We start from the raw sequence: 26,574 nt of genomic DNA, 5'->3' as shown, positions 1-26,574 counted from the left end.
CTTTGCCCGCTCAGGAGCGGGGTTCAGCGCCTTGGCGCAGGCAGATGCGGTACCTCCGTGCGTGCCAACTACTGCAGGTTCAAAAATAAACGAAAGGAGAGCAGAGGGACAGACTTCACCCCTAGCACTTCTCTGCGCTAAGAAATACACTGGGAAAGGTACAGCTCCTTCCAAACTCGATTAATCCTTAGCTTAATTGGAGTTCTTACAGCTTTCTTTTGTTGAATTACTTATGCATGTGAGCTGTGAACATCCATATTTTTATATGAAGTGACAGTTCTGATTTCTGTTAAGGCAATCTAAGTGTAAGCATTCTACTGAATTTGTCCTTTAATGATAAACATCAGAAAGATTTACATATAATTGCTATTCTTTATGCTTCAGCAATGAAGGCAGTGGCATTTGTTGCGTTGCAAAAGAATGAAACACTATATTTTCCAGTCTGAAGGTTTATTGTGTCTTTACTTCCTTCAGCTTTTTACTGCGCAATACTAGTTTTCAGTTCAGTGGCGTGGTGACAGGTATGTGTTCTGATATGTTTTGGCATGAAGTGTTCAAAATGCTTAGTGGCTGCATTACAGCTAATAAAAACTAATTATCCATTTCGGTAGCCAACTGAGTAAACACCGAGTGTCTTCAGAACTCTATAATCCATGTTCATCAAACATCCATAATAGAAACATCTTCTTTCCTGCATGGGCAGTTGTTTCACACTGTGGTAGCACAGTATTGGTAGGTTTAGTTTCTGTTTCATGCCTCATAGCCTGAACAATAATGCATAGTTTTATATTTTGTTTTTGTTGAAGGGGAGGAAAAAGGCCACATTATTAGCTCACCCATATCTCCAGTCTCTAAATAGGTTATTGATGGGAGTTTTTTGTTCTGCACTCTCCTTCCCCTCTCTCTGCCTGCAGGATACATGTCCCATTAAGAGCAGCAGTATAACACTCTTCACTGTCTATTAACCCAACAAACCAAATTTGAGGATGACAAACAGTTTAATTTGCACATCAGTTCATTTGCTGAGTTTTTTTCTGGGTTGGACAACACGAATATAACATATAATATGGCTAACAATTTGCATATGGTGATAGTCAACTTCATCTAAGCAGCAGCATGCCTGAGTACTGCCTAGCCAGAGAATAATAGATAGTTTAGTGTCTGAAGGTACTGTCACACCGGACCAAAGCTGTGACATTTCTTTTGTGTCAGTTTTGATTCATCTGTTTTATTGCAGCATTCGTGAGCTTTCAGTATGGGCTGAGTTCCCGTTGTTCTCAGTGTCATATCATCGAGGCTTTTTAATTTTGGGTTTGCACGGGGTGTCTGTACGTCAAAGCTGAATGGTTAAAAAAAATGACAAAGAAAAAAGCACTATCAACTTGCTATGTGGGAATCCTCATCTGGAGAAAAAGGTGGTTACTGTATCATACATCTCTAAACAGCGAAGTTTTAAACTTACTGTCATCCTCCTCGAACTAAATTCTAGTAAAATACAACAGAAAGTGAGTCATGTAATTCCTTGTCATCTTCTCCAGCCTTCAGCACAACTACATCAGCTACTTTTTGCGATCCTGTGCAATTCATGGGACAGGATGATTTCCCTATCTAGAGAAATGTGTGTCCCTTATAGATCCTACTCTGTCTCCTGCTAAAAAGAGTGTCAGAATCCATGGTTTAATTTACACCTCTAGGTCAGCTTGAGTCAAATTGTAAGCCAACTGCTTGTGAGAGTGGATGTGGCTGAGATTAGTGTCTGCCCTGCTGTAATTGAGCAAAACCTTCTATATGTAATATTTGCTGGTAAACTAAAAGCAGTGCTGTGGTGACTCGATTCACTTTCCTAATGTTACTAGAAATACTTTGTCGAATTACTCTGTATTTTAAAATGAAAAGCCCATCTAGTCTGTAGAGCAAGCTTTTGGTTTGGCAAATATGACTCCTTTAGAAATCTTCAGAATGCCCGGGTCAAATGATAGACGTTTGGCTGAAACATTGCTGAGAAATACACTGGTTGTGTAGTCAGCGCAGGCTTCAATTCACATAAATATAACTTTCCTTGGAAACATTTAAAATAGTTATTAATCCCTATACTTGGTGTAATTTATTCTGTGCTAAGGAAGATAAATATACATAATAGTCATACATAATTCTAATAGTTCAGTGCATAAAATGTTTTGGGTGTCATTCTAAAGAATAGAAAGGAAATAATTAGAGTGGATGAGAAGGAGCCAAGAATATTGTGAACCTTCCCATCATTTGGTCTTGGACTTCTCCCTGCAGCACCTTCCTCACTTCTGAAGGTTCTTAGACCGCTGAGTTACTATTTCTGTTGTTTTTTAAAATAAAAGTTGTGAATATAAATGCCTCATGAGCTTTAAAGAGCTCACAGGTCTGAAAACCTAATTGTTGCTGGTATGAAAACCTTCACCTTCAGTTTTTAGGGAAGCTGTACTGTGAGTTTACCCATAGAGATGCTGTTGACAAGTTCTTGAGACCTTCTTGTGGGAAGGGAAGATACAGGCATTTTATGTATGTGCACATTTCTGAATATCCTCGTGTTGTTTTAAGCATGTATTAGGTAGATCCAATTGAATCACAATGGCAATCCTCTGCATGGGCAGGCAGGCATGTTTCTACAAGCCTTACTGTCTCCTACTTTTTCTGACCTGAATTTCTACTGGTTGTTGGTAAGCTGTGTCTCAAATTCCAAGCACTTCTTTGTAGGACTGCGGAGGCAAGCTTTGCAACTCTTCACTGATAAGGACAATCTGTGTTCTTTTGTGCTGAGGAGAAAGGCTACTTTAAAATTACCTTTCACTGTTCTCCCTTAGCAGTGCTTCACTGTTTTCAGGAAATAGCTTATGCCTTCATTTTTCAACAAATCATTCCAAGGTGACTGTTAATTTGATCGGTTTCACATTTTCAGTCTATCAATACAAATTTACACTTGTGCTACTGTACTATGCACTGACTCAGTTAAATGTTTTTTTCAGTGTTTTAAAGCAGCTCTACCTTTGACAGGAAACAGGTAGCATGAGCTAAGTAACTCTATGCCTGGAATTCCTACAGATATCCAGAAATGTCAAACCAGAGTAGACTTCAGTCCTCTTACAGTCAGAGAACTGAAGGTCATTGAAGAGCTTTCAAGTAATGGAGAAACTTGAAACAACTGTCTCACTTGTGCTTTCTCTTCTGTGGTAATGATTTATTGCCTTGGAGCATCATCTGTTAAGCGAAACAGATAATAAAGGGAAGTTAGTTACTGCAGTAATGGAACAGCAGGTAGAATCTACTCTGACCAGTGACAGTACCAACCCGAAAAGAATAGACTCTTTAAATAACCAAAACTTGGACTTTGACTGTTGCTACAGAAGGGAATTATATATTTTTTATAAGGAAGCTTGATAAGACAGGTGCAGTTAAATTGTTTCTATGGCAAATATTTGTTTTATGAGACTAAAGCTCTGTTTTTATTTAAGCATATTATGGAAGTCAAATGAGTTGGAATTTTTGCTTCCTGGAATGACTTTCAGTTACAGTATAAAACATCAGAATGTCAGAATAATTACAGTCATGTTTGTTTGGTTCAGGTGTTGTTGGATAATGTAATGAAGACAAATACAGTGCTTGCACACTTAAGGCTAAGCTTGTCTCCTAGTGATAATCATGAATTTCAACTCCACCCTTGTTTGTACAAAGTCATTGTAACTCAACAATGCTATGTTTCTCTTAGCACTTCTCAGGAAGAATGTGCGTCTTGCTGGGAGGTGTGGAATAAATTAACTTAAAATATGTCACTTCTAGAATCTCTGCCATCTAACAGGCTGTTTTACCTCTCTGCACCCCGGAAGCACAACAATCAGAACTGAGAGTGATGCAAATGTCTTTTGTGAAAACTGTATTAGTTATGGTTGTCATGTAGAGGGATTTACAACTTGTTGCATGCGATCTATGGAAATTCAACTACCTATGATATAAAATATTAAGCTTTGTAAATTATAAACATTTTAATGTTTTTTTTTAATATTAGAAGTTTTTAAGATCAGATCAGAGCAGCAGGAAAGTTAGCTTTTTGGAAACAAGACAATAATCTTTACAGTTAGAAGTGATCCTGCAATATGTATGTGGGCAATAGTATTTTAAATGCATGACCCCAATATTGTCTACCATCTGCCAGCATGCTGAGGATACACCTGTTGGACTGGATCCTCAAAGCCTGGTTTATGAATCCCACATGAAGATCATACTGTGTCCCTTCACTTGGTGAAGACGGTGTTGCTTTTGGTTGTGCACCTACAGAGTAGTGCTGTAGCAACAGCAGTGGTACTGTTGGAGATAGTATGGAGATAGTGGTACTGGATGAAGATAGTTGGACCCTCACCTGGTAACAGAACATGTCATGTATCTGTGTCTCAGACATCAGCAATTATAGTGCCTATAGGAGATGCCTATAGGAGAGATCTGGGGATTTTTTGGATGTAGTCCCTTTGACTGACAGAATCAGTTCCCTCATCCTTACTCAAGTTTCTGATTGTCAGGTCAGGTGACTCATACTCATCTTTGCTGGTTTCTGTCAGGCCTGTTTTGCAGGGTTCAAGTGGCAGAGGGAGCCTGAGAACCCTATTAGCAACTGTGGATTCTGTGAGGCAGGGAGGTCAGCGCTAAAGGCTTTAGCTGTTTTTCACCCTAAGGACCCTCTGAGGATCTAGCTCTCAAGTCTGTATTCCAAAGAAATCTTAATTCTAGTTACATCCTTGTGATGGACAGAAATAAGAGCCTTGGAACAGCAGCTGAGGTAGCTTAAGGAATGTGTTCAGCAGGGAGCTGGGTGAGAACCCTAGTCACAAGGATGTAGGTGGAATTTAGACCATATTTGCATGGTATTCAGTATCTAACTGTTGCACCATTCTTGTGTGCTCTAGTGCTTTTCAAATATTTACATTTCTTTTTGGCAGGTAGATTATGTCAGAAATAATGCTACCTTGAAAAACACACTTTAGAATACACGGTATCATGAGCAGTAGGACTGTTACTGACCTTTGATTACAATCATAGCTGTAATAGAACTTCAAAGGAGGTATTGTTCTGACTGGGCTCCTGAAGACTGTTAGAGCGTGTGTTTAGACTCTCCATGTACTGGTCAGCTTTGTACATGGTTCAGTGCCTCTAATAACTATATAGTGACATTTTAATCAAAGATTTAGTCCCTCTGTTTTTCTATAGATTACAGCAGTGTCAAAGTGCAAGGCCCTGAATAGACATACTTCACTGATGGTGACCTATTCTCCTTAATCTTCCATACATACCATCAAAGCCTAGAAATCCTTTTTTTCCTAACCCTGGTCATAGGGTCAGTGATCACTGGAGATCACAGATAACTGAATTTGATGACATCAATGAAAAAAAAAGAATATCTATATCTAACTTGCATGCAATTTATTAGTACAAATTGCTTTTGGATTACTTTTATTTTCCACATTGGTTTGTGAAAGGAAAATTAATTTGGGCACATAACTCACCTGTCTGTTTTCTAGAGCGTACAACGCAGGGGGTTAGGCGGGGAATAAAGCATATGTCATTCTTTGGTTGTCCCCATTTTGTTGTCTGGCACTAGTACACCAACATATAAACTATATAAACATATAAATTGCCACATTTACAGTTGCCATGATCACATTATTCTCTGGCAACATTGATCCTGCAGAGAGACTCCAGCAGAGGGGCAAGGCAGGCAACTCTCGTGCTGTAACACATTTGGTCACTTCAACTACTTGCTTCAGTGCTGCTGAACTGGAGATCTTGGTACCAGCAACTTTAACCTGGTAAATTCAAACTGAAAGCAGCGTGTTTTCCATATGCAGCCTATTGCAGGCTTGGTGTCTGGTTTCTTATCACTACAAAGGTTGTTCAGCCAAATGACAATTACTCAATTCCATTACATCTGGGCATCACAGAACTGCTTTCCCAAAGTTTGTTCAGCAATGTTTCTGTAAACTGAAGTCAGATACTCACTTCCTCTCTAGATTTTTTTTTTTTTTCTTTTCAAGAAGTCTTATTTGGGCAAAAAAGAGAAAAAGAAGATGCTGAATTGAAATCACTGCCGGCCTAATGTGAATCCTGTGATCTGCAGTAATTTACTGGGATGTAATATCTAGTTTAGTAAAGCTTGCTGAAATTGGTGGAAACATCTTCATTGACTGACTGGGCTTTCATCCAGGCCAGGTGGCTTCCACTGTTATACCTAAATGTTGTCTCCTGTGTGAATGAGTTCAGGACTTTAATAATGTGTTTTATTCTAAATGTGTTCGTGCATGTAAGCAGTACAATGCTGCTGCTGGTGCCAACTTGGAATCATTTGAGTATTGTTTGCAAACTTAACATGTCCTCATTAGCAGTAAGGAGAAATGAATCTTGGGATATAAGGTTCTGTCTAAAATGAAATAACTAGAATGCTGGTAGAATTGTTGTATTGGATGCCTAAGCCTCTGTTCTTCGGCAAACCTTAGCAAGGAAGTACCAGTTGCATGACTTCCAGGCCTCATTCTGGGCAAGAGAGCTGAATTTCCTGAGCCTCCACCATTCTGGTGGACAGGTAGGCTAGAAACAAATAACCAGCTCTTGCAAAGTTGTGTCTCTCTTCTGCTCCTCAATACATCCCCATGTTTTAAATTTAAGGACCTATAGATTCAGTTAAAAAAACAGTGAAGACGTACCAGTAAATGTGAAAATGCACCAGTAAATGTGAAATTGCACTAATCAGTTACCTGATAGTCAAAGCCCTGTAAAACTTGCCAAAATATGGGACAATATTTATTCAGACTAAATTACCTTTCTTAGTACTTGTAAGAGCTTAAAAAAATTCTGGTATTTTAACTGATATATTGAGTGTTCTGCTTCTGATAGTCTTATCAAAGGTAAAGTATACTGCTGAATAAGTCCATTTCACTTGCTATATGAATGCTTTTGATTTTGATTAATTAAAATAAAAAATTAAGTCTATAATGCAACATGTTTCAGTTGACGTCTGTTAGATTCACTCTGGTACTCTTATGTACAATCCATTCTCCAATTTAATTATTTCAGGCTGTTTATACTTCTGTTTATCCAAAGAGGGAAATGTAGAAGAAATTAGTATTTGTGGAAAAACAATCATCATTTAAGGAAGCTCTTTATATAATAAAATCAGGATTGCTTTTGTCTTTAGCAATCTGAGTGCAACTCGAAGCTAAAGAATTGTCACTAAGCTGGTAATACAGAGTGTATCATTTACTAGCAAGTACACAAAGGGCAACAGTTTCCTCACCTGCAGCCTCAAGTGCTGGCCTCCTAAGGGAGTCTATCCAGAAGAAAATACTGCAATCTTTGTTTTGCTTGCAGTGTGAAAGCTTGATGAGAGTAATGAACACAGAAATGCTGTAGTCCTTGTAATCTATTTTTGGTGGAAATCTGCTGTATCCAAACCCATGATCATATTCCAGTATGTCAGTGGTTTTTACCAGCTTAATGTTTTGATAAGTTTTACAGAAGGTAGTTAACATTTTGCAGGTCCTCACCTCATTCTTCGTGAGGTGAATGAAAATGTGAAGGTCGTGGTAGTGTTTCTTACCTGTGTCTGTCAATGGAAACATTCTGCAGTTAGCTCCAAAAGCTTGGAAGAGCTTCTGAGTTCCTCAGTAGCCATGAGGTTGTTTCCATAATCCTCTCTCCTGGGGTTGGTACATTGCTTAGTCAGCACTCGCTGGATGGGCTGATGGAGTCAGTTCAGAAACCTGAGTCACTGTTGAGTCTCATTTCTAAAACAAACATCATATTAATTTTAGTGGGACTCATGTAGGTGAGCAGAATGTGACCTGATCAGGAATGACTCAAAGTTGTTGGTGAACTTCAGATGCTTTGACTGAGAGGAAGGCGTGACTGAGATAAATATTGTGCAGGCAACTAATTTAACATAGTTTTTCCCATAGCAAGAGAGCATGGATACAAAATCTGCTTTCTTGTCTTTCTTGGGGTTTAGGCCTCCATCTGTGAAGTATTTTGTGTTAAAATCTTTTGATTCTTCTGTTCAAGGCTGTGGCAGTCTTTCCATTCAGGTGTGTTGTAAGCTATTTATCACAACTCTGAAGGGGCTGAGTCTAAAGCATGTGGCTATCCTTTTGGGGTGATAAGAGCTATAGTGATGAGGGACCTTCTTAAACAAGCTATTTCTATCTCACCGGGAAAAGAGAAAAACAACTGGATTTTACAACAGTAAACAGCTTATTTAGTCTAAATTTAATATTGTACTTAAGTATAAAGTAATTGAATTTGGCACAGAGAAAATGGAGTAACTGTCTTGCTAGCTGTTTTATGAAGAGAAGCTCTTAGGAGATGCAGGATGTTCAGTGACTCACATTAATTAATTAAAAGCATTCCTTTCTGTTGTTGCCTGTCTCTATTTGGGTAGGATAAAACTTGTATTAACAGTTCAGAGCTTCAGGATTTGTTGTTGGTTTTGCTCTTTTACCTCTGGATAACTAATCCCCACCATTCCTGGTAAGACAATGGTCAAGATGTTTCTCATTTTGCTGCAAGGAATAAACTCGCATAAGTTAATGTCTGGGAGTGACATTTGCATGTGTATCACCCTGCCTTTTGTTTGAATATACATATGTAGATGTCTATTTTTGTGTACAGATATATTTATATATATATTTATGTAGTATATATAGTGTGCATATATGTTTCTTAACCTCAGAATCACCAGTAGAGTCTAATTATCACCTGGTGAAAATAAACCACTGATTTTTACATTCCCAGAAGAGCAATAAAGATAATGTCCTTTTCACCAATCTGCTCTCTAACACAGGTCCTCTGAATTCACTGGATAGATCCCAGTTGAAGCAAGAGAACATGACTCAGAAGAAAAAATCATCAGAATTTAATAATGGAAATTCTATCACAACTTTCACAAAGTTGTTTCGCTTCCTGACATTTTCATATGCTGCAGAGGATAATATTGGGTATTTTCTGTGCTATTAAAACCTTTATGAATAATTATTTGAAACAATTTAATAACAACATTACAAGTCAGTTAATGTCTGGTTTCTTAATCATGGAATTGGGGTCTGTGTTTTCCCAAGAAAGACAAGTGAATTTTTTGTTGTCTTCATTTGAAAGAAAGTTTCCTTTGATCTGATGAACAATAAAGCATCAGCAACTGAAACCTCTCATTACATTGCTGCAGGCTTCATGAAATTATCCCTCTTTAATCTAAAGAAACACAATTCAAGTATGCATTAAACCTTTGATCTGGATCTGCATCTCCTAAGATATCTCCTGGAGTATCTCTAACTGAGTGATCTAATATGTTTATATAGAAGCAGAGACAGGAGTGGCATTTGAACGACTTAGATAGCATCACATTTTTCAGTAGGAACCTGCAAGGAAGCTAAAATTAGAAAGGAGATACAAAACTAGTATTTGATCAGAGAAGAGATCTGCCATGAAGGCCCCTATGTGCAAGCAATCCCCTCCTACACGGCAAAATTGGCTTGCTTGCAGCAAGGTGTATTTTTCTGGTAAAGATTCCCAGCATCATACCCCAGGGGAGTCTGAAAATCTATGGGATTATCCAGCATGATATTCAGCAATACCTTTGGGTTTGTGGAGGTGACTCCTGTTGACCTTACAGGAGATGTGTCTGCAGTTTATGGGATAAAATGAGAATGCTGCTGTGTTTGGGAATGCAGCCACTTACTAAGAAATTGAGCTGCAGAAATACCAAAGAAGTGGTAATTTGAACATACGGAGCCGCAAGAACACACAAGCTACATGGATATAGTTGCATTTGTTGAAAGAGAAATGACATTGACATCTGTTAATAAAGTTAGAAGCTTCATCCTGCTCTCAGTTGAGTCAAAGGTAATTTTGTTATTGATCTGAATAATAGCAGTGGCAGTCAGCCCCAGTTTAGAGAATTATATCAACAGAATCCATCATCCTAGCTTTATAAAACCGTACTGATAGAACTTTGCAGTGATATAGTCCAATTTTATCTGAAATAATGACATTTGTCTTGAGCCACAGATGCATTTTTCTGTTGCTGTTCCATATACTGCTGGGAAAACCTGTAAATATCTGTAAAACTTAGCACAACAAATTCTGAATGACTTGTGCTGCTGTTACTGCTGTTATTTTAAAGTGCATTATCAGGGGTGTGTATATCTGTGGTTGGCAGAATGACGCAGCTGTGCTGTGCGGATAGTAGCTGTCACGAGAAAATAGTGAAAGTAGTGAGAGCTTTAGTTCACAAATTTGTTTTTCAAATTCTATTGGAACCATATCTCTGACACTTCAGGATCAGAAAACAAATAAATGCAAGCATAGTCCTTTTTAGGGAAAGGCTATGTGTTTTTTCCATGTGTCCAAGAGGTCTTATAATTCTCTCAAATGTACGGAGAGATCTTAGTAGCTCTATGGGAGAAATATGGATATGCCTGCATGTTTATATGAGACCAGAATTCTTCATGAACCCCAGTTTGGCACTGTTGGGCTAGACTTGAAGCTTTCCTTAATGTCTTTTAAAAACATTACTATGCTGCAAGGAGGCTGCTGCAGGTGACTTTTTACAGCGCCACGTTCTTCATTCTTCATAACATCCTTCTCCACATTGGAGAAAATAAGGCTCCAGGAAGACCTTAGAGCAGCCTTCCGGTACCTAAAGGGGACCTACAAGAAAAGTGGAGAAAGACTCTTTACAAGGATATGTAAGGATAGGACAAGGGGAATGGCTTTAAACAGGAAGAGTGTAGATTTAGGTTAGATAGAAGGAATAAATTTTATACAGTAAGGCTGGTGAAACACTGGCACAGGTTGCCCAGAGTGTTGGTAGATACCCCATCCCTGGAAACATTCAAGGTCAGGTGGAATGGGGCTCTGAGTAACCTGATCTATGTGAAAATGTTCCTGCTTATTGCATGAGGGGTTCCAACCCAAACTATTACATGATTCCATGATTCATCAACTAGCTCTTGTTTTAGAAATAGCTGGATCCACAGTCAGGTGTAACTGGGTGTTGAGCTGTGAGTCCAGAGTGACAAAATATGGAGAGTGCAGCCTCATGGGTAGGGTGAACAGAGACCCACCCAGAAGAAACAAGGCTAATTCAGTCTCATGGGCTGCTAGGTGTTTTTATCTATTCTAATAGATAAATATTCCAATACCACTGGGCTTTGATTCTCAAAGCTAATGAGAAGGAAGAAACATGACCTATTTTTTTACTACCAAGAGATTTGCTTTTTTATCTCATTTGCAGTAAGTACAAGAAAATACAGCTGGGGATACTTTATTCATTATGACAAAACAGTGTGACTGATAAGTACATAGAACCAGTTCACAACACTTTCAGTGCTCTGCTGACTCACCATGTCACCAAAAAAAAAGACAATTGTGTGCTTTCATCTGAAAAGTTTAGGTGATAAACATGTTACATAATAGGGAATGTGTGTGAATTTCTTGTTAGGGAGACTTTTTTGCTTTTAAACTTTTTTCTTTGCAGAACTTAGAATAGAATAGAATGTTTCAGTTGGAAGGAACCTACAACGATCATCTAGTCTAACTACCTGATCACTTCAGGGCTCACCTAAGGTGAAAGCATGGTATTATGGGCACTGTGCATATGCCTCTTCAACACTGATAGGCTTGGGGCATCGACTACCTCTCTAGGAAGCCTGTTCCAGTGTTTGACCACCCTCTTGGTAAAGACATGCTTTCTCATGTCAAGTCTGAACAGCTCTGATGTGTCCTATCACTGAATACCAGATAGAAGAGCTCACCACCTCACTTCCCTTCCTCAGGAAGCTGTATAGAGCAATGAGGTTGCCTCTCAGCCTCCTTTTCTCTAAACTCGACAATCCAGAGTCCTCAGCTGCTCCTCATAGGACGTTCCTTACAGCCCTGTCACCAGCTTTGTTGCCCTCCTCTGGGTGCATTCAAGGACCTTCACATCCTTAAATTGTGGGGCCTGGAACTCAAGGCAAGGCTGCACCAGTGCTGAACATAGTGGGATAATCCCCTTTTTGACCGTCTGGTTGTGCTGTGCTTGATGCACTCCAAGATGCAGTTTGCCCTCTGGGATGCCAGAGCACACGGCTGACTCATATGCATTTGCTTACTTTCCAAAACCTTGTTATAAAATTGCTCTCTTCACTGCCATTTCAGTGAACTTTAAACAATTGCCAAATATTTAACGTTTCAAAAAACAAGCAAACCATAGTTATCCTATTTTTCTTCCCTCCACAAAATCATAATTCTACCAACCAAGCTTGCTTCACATTAACAAAGTGATATTTCTAAATTCCTGCAGATTTTCAGCTATAGCAGTATTAGACTTCAATGTGTAAGACACCAAAATACTGCCCCCTCCTAACTCTGCAGGGAGAACTGTGAGATTCAAAGATCAACTTTCTGTTCAACTCTGCAGGACTGACTGCTGAGTTTCCAATGGTTCAGAACTTGACAGTTCTCAGCTACCTTGCTGAACTGAGACTTTACTGGGAAACAAAAAAATATTCTTCAGAATCAAATAACTTAGAGAAATCAAAAGAAAGAAATGTATGAATAAACATAATATAGCATGGAGATCAGAGACCAACTTGCATTTAATTAGGAGGTACTAAAGAGTAGCTGAATTAATAAGGGTTGCAGTTATCATACTTGTATTTATGTGTAGTATGCATTTTGAAAAGGAAGATAGATGTTGCTTGTTGAAAGGGTTTCTTTCATGATGCAAAATACTTGCTATAAATATGCCACTTTAACAAAAGGGAATAGTACGAGCAGGAGTTAAATGTAGAATGCTAAATAGGAAATTTAAATTATTCTCTGGCATCTTTGAGAAGTTTCTGCTGGAAAAATTCATAAAAATAACACTTTCTTTTTAACCACTCTCTCAAATTACTGAAACATATGGTAAATTGTAAACAAAACCATCTATCTGTTGAAAAAGTTAGCTGCCAGCTAGGCTTTAAATTGTGTCTTTTGGAATGAATTATTCTAGTCTGGCGGGATGGTTCCACTGGAAGTTTTTGATAGCTGAGACCACACTTCATGAATCCCTGAGATCTTCTGGGCTGTTCAGAGTTTCTGTTGTCTTTTGTGCTAGCCACTAGGATACCAACCTTGGTTTTAAGAACAAAAAAAAAAAAAAAAAAAAAAAGTCCTAGCACGTAATTGTAATAATTTTGAAACTTCTTGGCTCACTGTTGGCTGAGACATCTTTAAAACCAGACTAAATTACCAGCATGCTCTGTTAAACTGCACTTTATTTTAGCTAGAGTTCCAGCCAAAGAAGAACCAGTACACCTTCCCATTGTCCTCACAAGAAAATATCTATGAAAAGGAAAGATGCTGTATCTGTAGCACAAATATAATTTCAAGCATGCGTTTTTGTCAAATAGAAATGTAAAAGTTTTCAGGATAGTGTAATTCCAGACAGTTGAGCTCTTCCTGTATGCTATGATCCAAACTAGCAGTAAGTTTTGCAAGCTTCCCTACTAGAACAACCAGCAGTACATCCTGACCTTCAATCTGCCAGTCATCTGCTGCTTGCCAGGTTAGGCTGAGAATCCTCTCACTACATTTCTCAGCCTGCATGGACTCTTCTGGCTGCTCATCTGCCAAGGTCTCTCTGATTTGGAGCTGCCTGCCTCTACACTCACTGGGACTTCCAACTTCTGGTTCAGTTCCTGTTGCAGTCTTCAAGTTTCACTTTGTTTTAGCTATTATTTTATTTCTACAAGCAGTGCCAGTGTTTTGGTTTCATATTGATGCAGCAGAATACAAATTCACATCAATAACTGGAAGATATATCCAGCTTCAGTGGGATCTTATTCTTTTGATGGGAAGTAGTGAGCCAGCATTTGGGTCTCTTGGCATCTCTGTTCTGTCAGAGACTCACATGTAAGTGGATTTTCAACACTGTAGGAACACATTGTTTCTACTGCAAGAAGAAAATTACAATAGAAGTGCTTACTTCATTTGTGTACATCATTGGCAAGCCTTGTTTACTGAAATACAGAGTAAATCAAAAGAAGTAGGCTTGGGAGTGACTTCAGAGGCTTCAGCTTCACACAGCTAAAAGGTCCCCTGCATGGCACTGCCTGTAGCTGATATTTCTGTAGAACCTTCTCTTTCTTGGTCTTTCCCCTTTTTTTGTTTGTTCCATTTCTGCCTCTCCTTTTCCCTTATGCTTACTGAAATACTACCAAGCAAAGCCCTGAGCAAACTCCCAGCATCTCTTGTTTTGTGCAGTGATAGATATATCTATAAATAGATATAAATAGATAATAGATAGATATATCTATAAATAGATATATCTATATATATACAAATACTACATGTGTTTGTAGTTGCTAAAGACTCATTCCTAGTTTTGAATGTTACCTTGTTACTCGCACAAAGAACAATGGCTTCTTACAAATTATCTTAAATAAGAAGCTTCTCCTTTCAGCTTGTAAGAGAAATATACTCACAGAAATAGATTTAAATTAATTTTGTCATAGTGCAACATCTGACAGGGAAAATAAGAAGTTAGCAGGCATTGGGCATGGTGCAGTTTATTGTCTTCTGTAGCTTTATAGAAAAAGAAAAGAATATGTTTTCCTTTCGTAACTGCTTGTGATTAGGAGTCCTAAAAACCAAACCTGGCTCAAATTTTAGTTAAATTTCTTAACTACTGGGCTCTTCCAAAGATACCATACATGTATAGCCTAGAGGTAAAGGTGTGCAGGTTGCCTGGCTAAGCAGCGTCTTAGCAGCTCCCAAGGACCTGCAAACTTATTTTGCATAAAGCTGAACAGATTGCCCTCTCAGTTCAACCCAGTATTTCATATGGCATGTCCTTAATTATGTCTCTGAATGCAAGCAGAAGACTCCGGCTAGCAGGACACCAGGGCAGTGCAGGCTGCCTGTGGCCACTGCTCAGAGACAATTTGTTTCTTTTCAGATTGAAAAGTCCAGTGGTCAGTTTTTAGGATATTGGAACATTTTCTTGAGGATGAAGCATTGGAGATGGGTTTGATATTTGGATGTCTGTTCTGAAGAGACTGTTTTCATTGTATCGCATGTAATGCAGTATTTGCCACGACCGGTAACTGTTTAGGAATGTTGGGAATAATTATGCAATGATGATTTTTTTTTTTCTGATTTTCAATATTTCTTTGTTATTGCCCTCCTTCACCTCATCTCTGCTTCTCATCTCCTTTTTCCCTGTGTACATAACTGAGTTGTATTTTTCTGTGCCAAGAGCAATGAATTAAACATATGAACATTTGTAAAGGTGTGTCACAGTACTGCCATCTCTCTGCAGTAGAAATTGCCAGGGGTTGGTTGTGTTCTTCTTCCCTAAGCCAGGCAAAGAAAGAGTAATTCGGCAAAAAGTCTTTGTCACTACAGGTTGCAAGTGTAACAAAACCATGAGGATTTTCATGTCAACCTTGCGAATGTGTGAGATTGTTTGTGTATGAGAGCAAACGCTCTGGAAACAGAAGAAAAGAATGGAGATGCTGCTTAGTATGTTTGTAAGAGGCACTGCCTCCTTGCTTTTCTAGCAAAGGGAAGTGTAGGTTTGCAGTAAACACTGTTTAGGGTTCTGTTCATTTGATGTGGTTAGGACTTGCATCTCTTTATTAGTGCATAGTATCTCCTTAATATCTGGAAGTATGTGTCAAGCCTCATCTGTATGAGACATGAAGGTTACTAATTCTCTGCAGTAACTATACTACATCTGCATTTTACACTGCAACAGTCCCTTTGGTTATGTTTGCATGACATGCAAAGGCAGAGGCTCCCGTTTAATATTTTCAGCTGTGGGAGTAAGCTGGAGCTTGTGTTTATGTAACAGAAATGCTGTTTATGCAGTTCATATTTCAAAGCTGATCATTCTTCAGCTTCTGCTGAGCCATTTTCTTAGGATGCAGATTTGCTACTGATGTAAACTGATAAGATTGTGGTGCTGACATTACTGGTGCTTCTTCCCTTGTTCCCTTGGTTCCTGCATTATGCTTGTGGGAGGAAAGCTGCAGGAGCTGCTTGGCAGGCGGAATATTGTGTCATCCTAGTGACAGCCAGCAGTGTAATCTGTTTAGCTGTATCATCAAACTGCACCTTAAAGGTGCCCCTGCCAAAAGCAATACGTTCAGTTTTTCAGCTGAGTCAGTGAGCTCATAACGTGGCTGCTGCAGTTCTGGAGTGTGAGGAAAGGTGTGAGGAAAGAATAACGAGATTGAAAAGGAAGGAAAGGAACTTGGAGGACCATCTCTGTCTTTAGAAGCACAGGTCTAGATAGGCGTATGCCAGTCTGTGAAACAAGTCTTTGAGGTGGACTTAGACATAGATCCTGTATTGGCTTTTTTCTTTAAATGTCAGACTTCTAAAATGTGTTTGTGGGCTGACAAGCTACCTTGGAAGATATTCATCATAAGGCCTTGTTCTCAGTATGTGTGGTCTGAATACGTTTTGGGGTGGGATTTTGTATTAGAAAGCAGGCTATTTATTCTTGGGATCTGTCTGGAATGAGTGGGCAGTTTGGTCTCTTTGGTTCCAGGATGAAGAGCTTATATAGGACTTTGAGTGCTACAGATCTCACTCACCAGCCCGCACTGAAAAGTACCTGCTGTCAGTCCCTCCACTTGCAAGCAAGAGGACTGAAGCCAAGAGAATGCTTTATCAGCAGAAGGTAGGGGTTAGAGTCCAGAGAGGTACAACCTCCTGCATACACTTTGCGGGCACCAGACACTTGGCAACATGACTGCTGACACTGTGAAGAGTCTGAAACTGAGAATGCGTCTGCTTTGTCTTGTTTATATTGACTGGGCTAATGAAATAAGGCAGAGATGTTCTCTTTAATCGTGGCTAATTCACAGTTCCTAGTAGTGCTGCTAGTTGGGTCATCTTGCTTCTACTGTAGTATAGTAGAAGTAATATTCATTTATCCTATCTCAGCTAGATAAATCCCAGAGTAGAGAGATTTTTGCAGTGTGTTGGTTGGATATCTTGTTTCAGATAGTATAGAATAATGAAACGCTGATGCCATTTAGCAAGAGAGACCACATGATATGCTCTGGTTCAGCAGCTATCAGTAGGCAAGCCTTTCTAGTGCAGAACATCTTCTGAAAACATGTTCAGAAAATGTAGAGAGGGAAAAAAGAATGAAATTGTGACCTGTTGAAGTGGTGAGAACCTTCCAGGGGCTTTCAGATAGAGGATGTGATCTGATTTTGCTGAGCTTCTGCTCCAGTCTGATCATGATTTTGATGGTCCTTATTTTGTCATTCTGCTGTGAAATGAGCAATAGTATTTATCTTGTTAGTGGAGATCATTGTTCAGAGTAGCTGGGGGATCCATTTCTTCCCCATGTTAGTTGTGCAGGAAACAGAAATCTTGTTACAGAAGAGGTTTCAGTCTAGCCAAAGACACAAAAAGTGGCTGAAAGTAGAAGTGAGGTGAATTCTCAACAGAAGCAAGCAAATATTTTAAGTGGAGACAGTTAATTAACTATGGGAACAATTTACAAAGACTAGCAGATTCTGTGTTATTGTCAGTTCAGGAATGGAGCCTGGGGGAAAATCCAAACAAATTCTTTACTTCTAAGAGGAATTAATTCAGGGATGCTGAAGGTTAGAACAGGTAGTCCCAGTGGTCCTACCTGGCCAGACCTGAGTAGGTCTTTGAAATATTTCTCCAAAGGAGTCTGAAAGTGTATCCTCCCGTTACCTGTTGCAAATCAGTATAAAGAAATGAAAACTAAGGCAGAAAGAAAGTTTGCTTTAGCTACAATAGACTTTCTTTATAAACTGGACTCCTGAATAAGTGATTAGCATATTTTAGCAGGTTTGTATATCAAAATAGACTTACTATCTTTGCTGCTTTTTAATCCTAACAGGGACAAAATGGAGATGTCTCTGGGGATTTTTCCCATCTTAATTTTATGAATAGAAATAGAGATTAAAACAAATCCCAAAGAAATGACGTTCAGAAAACAATTACCCTGCTAAAAATATGGGGGTCAAACACTGAATTATAATAGTGGACTGTTAGCTCTCTCAGTTTTTTTCACTGTATTAAAGGTAGATTAGGATCATATTATGTAAAGATTTTCTTCTGAAACTTCACAATGGATATATATTTTGATAGTGTAGCTCACAGTGTCTTCAAACTTTAAATCCAAAATATTTTTACAATGAAGCAGTTTATCCTGTAATAATACAGATGCTTTCCAAAAGTGGCATATGAATAGCCATGAACCAAGTTTTTCCGAATGGAGTACCTGTGATTATATGAATACTCTCTTCAGGTTCCTGTCAGTTGCATCCCTGTCTGGAAACCTCAGAAGCAGCAAGGTACAAGGCTGAATTTCATGAAGAGGAATAAAGTGCCCACCTCCATTGTTTGTCCAATGAGGATATATTTTTCTCTGGTGGGCACTTGAGAGGAGCTCATATCCTCTGCATAGGCTAGTGAGGAAGGCAGAACTGATGCTGCTCTTTATGCCATGTTGTCTTTACTCACTGTTTCATGTGGTTTAATGCTGGAGGCTCTTAGAGCCCAGAGTAACCACAGATGAGAGCTGCAGTCAGGATTGTGAGGCTGACGCACTCCTGCGGCACAGATCCAGTTGCAGGGGAAGACAAAGGTCCTGTGGTTTTCTTGGGGAATAGTCAGCTGGCTTCTGTTGTGGCAGATGCTCTGAGCCTCCATCTTAAACAACAAGGCATAATTTAATAGGATTTTAAATGTAACTAATGCTCTTGTTTCAGTTTACAGGCTTGAATCAAACCACTTGGAGAGGAGGAGATGCTACTTTTTTGGCTAAAAATTTTTAGGGCATTTTGTTTAAATTTATGCAGCTGGCACATCCACAGCTGATAACTCATGCAGATGTCATATGGAGAATTGCAAGGCTTCTGGCTAAAACAAAACCCAAACCCACAATTTATTCCACTTCAACATCTTAATTAGTTTTGTAAAAAAGGAGATACTAGGAAACATGGAGTTGTGGGAGAATTCTTATGGTGTGAACAGTGAAATATTAAGGATCTGATTAAATCTAAGTTAAACTTGTACCCAGGGTACAGATTACTGGAAGACAGCAGATGGAAATGGGTATGTGTAGACACATGTGCACTGGTACATGGCCTGGCTCTGAGCAATGCCACAGTCTGGTACTAAGAAACTGTTAGAAGAATGATTGCCAGCACATGCAGCTTTGGCCAAGGCTAATTTACAGCCTCACAAACAGCTTGTGGCCATGATTTAGATGATACAGTGTGCTAGGGTTCATTCCCGGTTTGCATGCAGCCACTCCAAGAGGCTGCAGGTTTAATAGACTTGGCCAGATGATGCTATTTGGCCTCAGGGCCAGGGGGCTGGCCCAGACACTGTGTAGTTTGCTAGTTGCTCTGACCAGGGCAGGAGGGAATTCATACTGGTTTTAGCAGTATTCCACTATAAGGAAATGACCTCTCCCACACATCATTTCAGATGCTTCATTTCTGTTTGAACAAATACTTAATATTTGTGTTAAGAAAATCTCTGTCTCTTTTGGGCCTTTCTTGCAGCTTTTTTGGTGAAGGACAGTGGAAAATATTTTCTACACTGACAACAGAATTTGTCTCTGCAATTTTTGGGGAGATAATAAAAGGCATGTTGTCTTCGATGCTGGCAGCGATGATGATGCACTGATTTTGCTGTTACTGATAATGCATTATTTGCACACAATTTTAGAAGCTGTCTTCTATATGGAAAAGTGATCCTTTCATGTATGCCTAAAAAGCCCCACCAGTTTATAAATAAAAGGAAAAAGAGCAAGACACTGAGACATAAACTTTCTATGCAGCCCACTTCTTAAGAAAGACAGGGATCATTTAAGAGCTTTGCAGTTTCTTGGGATAGCTACCTTCTTTTTTCAAGGAAACAGTGATTTCATCAGCATTACCTCCAAAAGTTATGTACTTCTGTACATAATTTTTTGTACATTTAGGTAGACAGACTGGGCTGTGTGACAAGAACAACTAGCACACGCACTTTAAAAATCCTCTGATTTCCAAATAGTATCTAGGTCATATGATGCCCACAGGCATGATTCATCCACCTGGGCTTTATGCCAGTCATCAACTGCGTGCATCTGACACTTCGGGAATACTGTAAAATTATTAAAGCTGTATTTTTTTTCTTCAAATAATACCCTTGATTATAGCTGTAAAAACTATAGCATATAATTTATAGTTCCTTTCTGAAAGAATTAATTTTGTTAAGTAGATGCAAAAAATACAGTGTGGGCTGAAGAGAATGCAGAGCAATTCCAGCTAATTGAGCCCGGGTAGCTTTCCTCAGCCCTACAGGCTTTCATTTCAAATGTTGCTATCTTCATATAAAGTCCGATTTGAGGCAGAAGTAGTCTTCACCTGGGCACGTCTGCTTGAAGCCCCACTAGCTCTTAAGGGTTGATCTTAGCAACACTGAGCTAAAAACTGCCACTGTTCTGCCTCTGTTAGGGTTTTCTATGAAGATGATAATCAATTTGAGGGGCAGAACCCCTATAGTACAAACCTCATGTGGTTTTTTTTTGCAAAGAAGTAAATTTTCAGGAGATGAGTTCATGCTTATTTTTAGGCCTGTGTATAATGCAGACAGACACTCTTAATTAGAGATTCAACAAGCCTTACTCAGGGAACTGCTGAGGTGTCTAGGAAAACAAAAATGTGTGTGGCTGGGGTGTTCTTTTTTCAGATGTACTGACATGTTTACCTCAATGAACACTTAGAGGAGTAGATTCTCCTGGGACTTGCCATGTTGCTTACCTTGCATTTCTACGTGCCTGTATACTTAGGAAAACTTAGCCCCTAATGACCTGTAAAAACAGCTGCCTCTTTTAACTCCTACTTTGGAAGTAGGAGTTATATACATTATTTTGTTTTGGAGCATCTTTAGAAGGTAAAGGCTGAAATTCCCGTGGTTGAATTAAAGAGAGACCTTCTAGAAATGAGGTGAAGAAGTATAACCTTTGCCAACTTGTAAAGAAACAGCAGTGTTCAACTTCTATAAACTTAAAACTGAAGAAAAGTATTTTCTCCTGTCTTTCGGAGTTTGTGACTTCCCATTCCATGAAAGTGGAACGGGAGAGGAGGAATGTCCTCAGGTTTGTAAGCACGTCTGGGTTATGGTGGGCTTGGCCTGAGTATTGTTTTTTTCTCTTTCTTCCTTCTTTCTGTCTAGATAAAGAAGAGGCAACAAGATGTGGTGAGGTTTCTGGAAGCCAATCGCATCGAGTTTGAAGAAGTGGATATCACAATGTCGGAGGAGAAGAGACAATGGATGTATAAAAATATTCCTGAGGATAGGCAGCCTGCACAAGGCAATCCACTGCCACCACAGATATTCAGTGATGATCGGTACTGTGGAGTAAGTAGCTGTTATGGTTGTCATTGGATGATATATTAGTATACGCTGTTGGCCATTTAAAAAGCTGGGTCTTGCTGGTGAACTATCTCTAGTAGCATCTGAATTAATGGTGACAGTTTGTGGCAATAGGATTGAGTAATGATCATACAGTGAAAATACAGATCATGCATCTGTAAATCCTAAGGTTGTCCTCAGGTAATGGATTCCCTCCACAAATGTAAGAATTTGTAATGTCACATGCTTTGTGTACCACCTGTTGATGGTAAAGTCCCTTGTGAGAATACTCTAAGTGGGAGATTTATGGTTTTCTTGCTACTTGGATCTAGTCCAAGCATAAAGATTCAGAAGGCAGTCTTTTGAACAGTAAATGGGAACATTGGCTAGATTGAGTTATACTGTCATTGTAATTAACCTTCTTCTCAGATGCATCATAGCGTAAATTTCATTTACACTCACAGAGCCTTTATGCAGAGTCTCTAGGGTAAATGAAAACTATTTGCTCTTTGAATTGTAGAATAGCTTTATTTTTCCCCAAAGCAAAGCAGCTAAAACTTGTCTTCCTCTGCTGAAAGACTGCTAAGCACGAGAGCCTGTGAATCTGACAACAGGTTGATGGGTAGGCTGGTTTCTCTGATGTTGTAAGCTGCAATAACTTCTCTATCCAGTGCAAGCTGGAGTGGTAGCCTTTGACATGTTAAGAATGGCACCATATGGATGTTTTACTATGCTGCCTACACAGTATGAGTCTTGGGCAGTGTTGTACTCTGGGAGAATCTTCCCAGAACAAAATGTAAAAAAACCACAACTGGGTCCTCTTTGCCTTGCTGCATCTTTTCATACTTCAACCATGTGACCTACATCCTTTAGGAGGCAGGTCTGAGGTATCTGTTAGAATCAGGGAGGTTTGATGTGCTGCCCTGGCTGCGTCAGTAAGTGACTGCGTCACGTTTGTCTGAGAATTCATTAGGAGAATGAAATAGGAAAGAGGGTCTCTGTAACTATAATAGCTGGAACAGAGTAAATGTGGGTTTCTAACTACAATGTGGTGCAGATACATCCAAGCTGGTTTTAACTCCATCCCTGCCAGGCTCAACAGAGCTGTAACGAAGCTGCTTCTGGTTGATGGATCGTTCAGATCTGCTAAGAACCTGTCAAATGCAGTGCAATTGTTAGCTTAGTGTAGGAAGCACATAAGAAGTGATTTAGGATCCTCTGCAACCAACAGATTGGGTATGGTGTAGCAGCTAAGTGGCTTCTTGAAATAAGGTGTTTAACATTCTTCCCGTATGCTTTATATTGGCCTTGTTTACCTCAGCAGTATAACGCATATCTTCCTACTTCCAGGTAGGAAATGTCAATTAATGTGCCTGGGACATGGAAGGGGCTTTGACCCTCACTTATGGAGCTGCCCCTCACTTACAAATAACAATATTTACGTTGTTCTGTGTGATTTTAGTTTGCCTGGGAAATACAATGTTTTAAGTAGTTGTTTCTTACCTTTTCAGCTTGCCTTCATAGTATGTTTTAACTAGTCCTAAAAATTGCTGTTTGGAATTGGCAAGGAAGAAGATGTCATGCAACATGTGAGATGATCTCCTTAATCTCTCTGCTCAGCTGATAGCCGTTTTGGTTGAGCAGAGTTAATCCTATTACTAGACCACACTGTCTGCATGGATGTCTATAAAGAGCAAACATGCTTTGAAAGAAACTGTGCTTTCTGGTATAAAGGAAGAAGTATGTGCAGGATCTCCAACATTCACCAATTAGACTGCTGCATTAGTTAATGAAGTTCTTGGGTAATAGAGGCAAAACATTAGGCAGGACGCAAAGGAGGTCAGTGCTGGAGAGGGGGTTAAAATAACACAATTAGATGAAGTCAGCAGACATTGCACATCTTGTCTCTATCATTTCCAGTTAGTGTTTTCATATGTTTATCTTGACAAACTAGAAAAAGTTTATCTAAAAAAAAAATAATCACAATTAAATAACTTAAATTAAAAAAAATAACCATTGAGTTTTCTGTTAGCTGAGCTAGTGAAAATTCTACCTTATTCCTGATATATGTCCAGCAATTTCTAATCCAATTTTTTCTATCAAGAAGCACTGTCTGTTTTTTCTGCCTGCCAGTTCTGAAGTCTCACCAGGAAACTGCCTATGTACTTATTCCATCTCATACATTGCTACTGACAATACAGACTGATTGATTGACAGTGCAGACTGTTCAGATCCACTGCTGTTCCTCCTAAACAAGGAGGCTAAACAAGGCAAAGCAAAATAAGTATACTTTTTATTTTGTTCATGTTATTTCAATAGAGAAATAACATGAACATGTTCAGAACCATATGAGCTGTGACTCAATGTCACGTTCATAGCTATACTGTTTTCAGTATTGTAAAGAATTAATACTTTTTTTGTTGTTTGTTTGTTTGTTTGTTTTTAACTCTCGCCATATTCCCTTTAATAGAAAACATCAGCAATGCGTGCAGGGGTATTATCACAGGATAGATTTTTCTGACTAAGACATTACCATTTGAAATAATCACTCTTCAGAATGTGACTGCAATAAAGAGAAAGTTTGTCTGCGATGTTGTCAGTAAGTATGCAAAATGGATTGGTGTCAGCCATCCGAGCATGTAATAGGTGGTGTAAGAGGGGAGAAGGTACAAAAAGATGACCAATGCTTACTGGTTCGCAAAACACCTTGTACCGCAGGGGGAGGGATCCTCTGGTACCAACAGACAAATTCCATGTTTTGAAGTGTGAGAAAGACCTTGGATTTTTTCTGAGTCAATGTGATCTCCAGTATGATAATTAATCTGTCTTCTTCTTTTCTCAGTCTTCTGAGATGCAGCCCACAATTTTTCAGTAGTGATTTCTGCGAGTGGATTTTGAAATACAGCATTTGGCAAGAACCATTTTTATTTCCCGTGAACAAGAGAAGAGCTGTAAGCACACAAGAACACAAATCATTTTACTGATAATCCAGCACTATGTCATAGCACTGACACTATCATGATTTACATACTTTAATGATTTTACAATCTTTTGTTTCATCTTAGTGACATTGCTATAACATTCTAAGTGTGTGAGAAGAGAGTACATGTATCAAATGACTCAGACACATGAACCTGCTCTTGTAATTTACAGTAGTGTGAATCTGAAATTACTAGTTACCTTGCTCTAGTTAGTGCTGTGTAAGAGTAAGGAAATGTTAGAAACTAGTGCACATTCCAAGAGGGAACTCATGCACTTTGCATAAAGAAAAATGAAGATAATTTGGAAAAGATAAAAAGATTTAAAAATGGACAAGCAGAGCCTTAATAGGAAGGAGCTGGTGTGTTGGGTTGCATTGGGTTGGATTGGATGTGTTAGGTTGAGTGTGATGGGTTACATTAAAAAAAACAGCTGTGTCTTGCCTGGTTCCTTACAAGGCTCATCCTCAGTTAGTTTTAGTGGCTCCTGCTGTTGTACTTTGTCACACAGCTATGACATCCAACTCAAATTATGGATTATTTTCTCCCAGGGTTAAATCTCCTTGAGGTGCACACTGCGTTTCCCTATCTTCCTCATTTATCATCAAGTGCACCCTGGCCCTTGAGCAAAAGGAACCCCCCAAATGGGTTTGCTGTTTCCTGAGGGAAGAGCAACCCACACTCAACAGCTGTTCTCCACAGCAGAGGCTTTACCTACTTGTCTTGTTTATTCATGGCGCATGTTTTGGATTGATGGATAACCTATTCAGTGGCTTTGATGGTCAGTTCCACCCTTCAGTCATGAGCCCATCTGTATTTCGCATCTCTTCCTAGGTATCCTGGTGTGTCATGGGCCCACTGAACTATCAATAACTGGCCCTTAGGTTCTCAGCCCAGCTCCACCTTTGCCTTTTCATTTCTGGCAACCTGGTCTACCTGCTCTTTGATTCCGTGTTCTTTGGTGGCATGGTTCTTGGGGAAGTGAGTATCTACATGAAGTACTTTTACAACAAGGTTCTCTACCTGGGCAGCAATGTCTTGCCACAGTGCAGCAGCCCAGATGGGCTTACCTTTGTGCTGTGAGTTACTCTGCTTCTGTTGTTTTAGCTACCCCCACAGGGCGTTTGCCACCATCAGTGAGTCAGTGTATAAATAGAGTACTGGCCACTTTTCTCTTGGGCAATGTCTATAGTCAGCTGGGTGGCCTTCACTTCTGCAAGCTCAGTTCACCTTTGCCTGTGACAATTTCTGTCTTGTCTTGTGAGACTCCACACAGCAGCTTTCCACTTCACATGCTTTCCCACAATATGGCAGAACTCATCAGTAAATAGAGCATATTGTTTTTCATTTTGTAGTAATCTATTATACAGTGAGGCCTATTTAGCATGAGTCATCTCCTTAGGCAATGCTTCAAAATGTCTGCCTTCTGGCCAGTCCATGATTTCTTCTTCCTGCAATCCCTCAGGAGAAGCTTCTACCTCCTTTACTAACTGGGTCAACCTATGCTTCTGGATTTTTTTCTTAACTGCAGGAACAACTGTTGTAATTGGGGGTTGGATTTCTGATTTAGCCACGGTGTCTGTTTCTGTGTCCTCAGATCCAAAGACCCTCACAGTGTCTGCTTGTCGTCAGATCCAAAGACTCTCTCGTTCCTTTAAGCATAGGCATAGGCCTACCACAGGCCCCAACACAGTGCTGGAAGTTGTGTCTTTATGGGATATGCAAGGGCATCCTTCTTTCAAGTGGTCTGCCAATTCAGCAGGATTCCATGTCTTCTGGACCAAAGTCCCAAACTACTGGAGTTGAAAACTGCTCTACACACCTGCCCAAATTCTCCCACACTCCTTGTCACCCAGGAATTGTTTGCCTCAGGGAACATTCCTGGGTGGCATTCCCAGCTGGTTGGCCAGCCTTACGAAAAGCCAAAATCAGTTTTGGTGCAAACACCAATACAGCTTTCTGGGTAAACTGGGATGTTCAAGAAACTGAAGGGCCATTGCAGCAAGGGTGGAAACCTGTGTCCTAGAGAAGAAGAAGATGGCATTCTTCATTTCTTCCACAAAGTGGGTCCTGGAGGAGAAAGGTGTAATTGCAAATTGTCTCCACGAGGTGGTTCCAGGGTACTGGGATGGCAGCAGTGCAGGGGCCAAATACCAGACCA

The 26,574-nt window shown here is 39.5% G+C and overlaps 1 protein-coding gene across 4 annotated transcripts in view; it reads left to right on the top strand.

The window, feature by feature from the left end:
- SH3BGRL2 (SH3 domain binding glutamate rich protein like 2) overlaps window positions 1-26,574 on the top strand; it is a 46,251-nt gene that overhangs the window by 697 nt on the left and 18,980 nt on the right. For 2 of the 4 annotated variants that reach the window (XM_080614817.1, XM_080614818.1), the window contains exons 1-2: window positions 9,815-9,903; window positions 21,256-21,441. In XM_080614817.1, coding sequence (XP_080470943.1) covers window positions 9,844-9,903; window positions 21,256-21,441 — 246 coding nt within the window. In that variant the 5' untranslated portion in view covers window positions 9,815-9,843. Of the gene's footprint in view, window positions 1-9,814; window positions 9,904-16,585; window positions 16,718-21,255; window positions 21,442-26,574 lie in introns of those variants that run through there. The other 2 variants (XM_080614820.1, XM_080614819.1) reach the window with 2 other exon arrangements.

This window comes from Psittacula echo, assembly GCF_963264785.1.
Source record: "Psittacula echo genome assembly, chromosome: 4".
Lineage (NCBI taxonomy): Eukaryota > Metazoa > Chordata > Aves > Psittaciformes > Psittacidae > Psittacula > Psittacula echo.
This window is presented reverse-complemented; position numbering and strand designations above follow the sequence as displayed.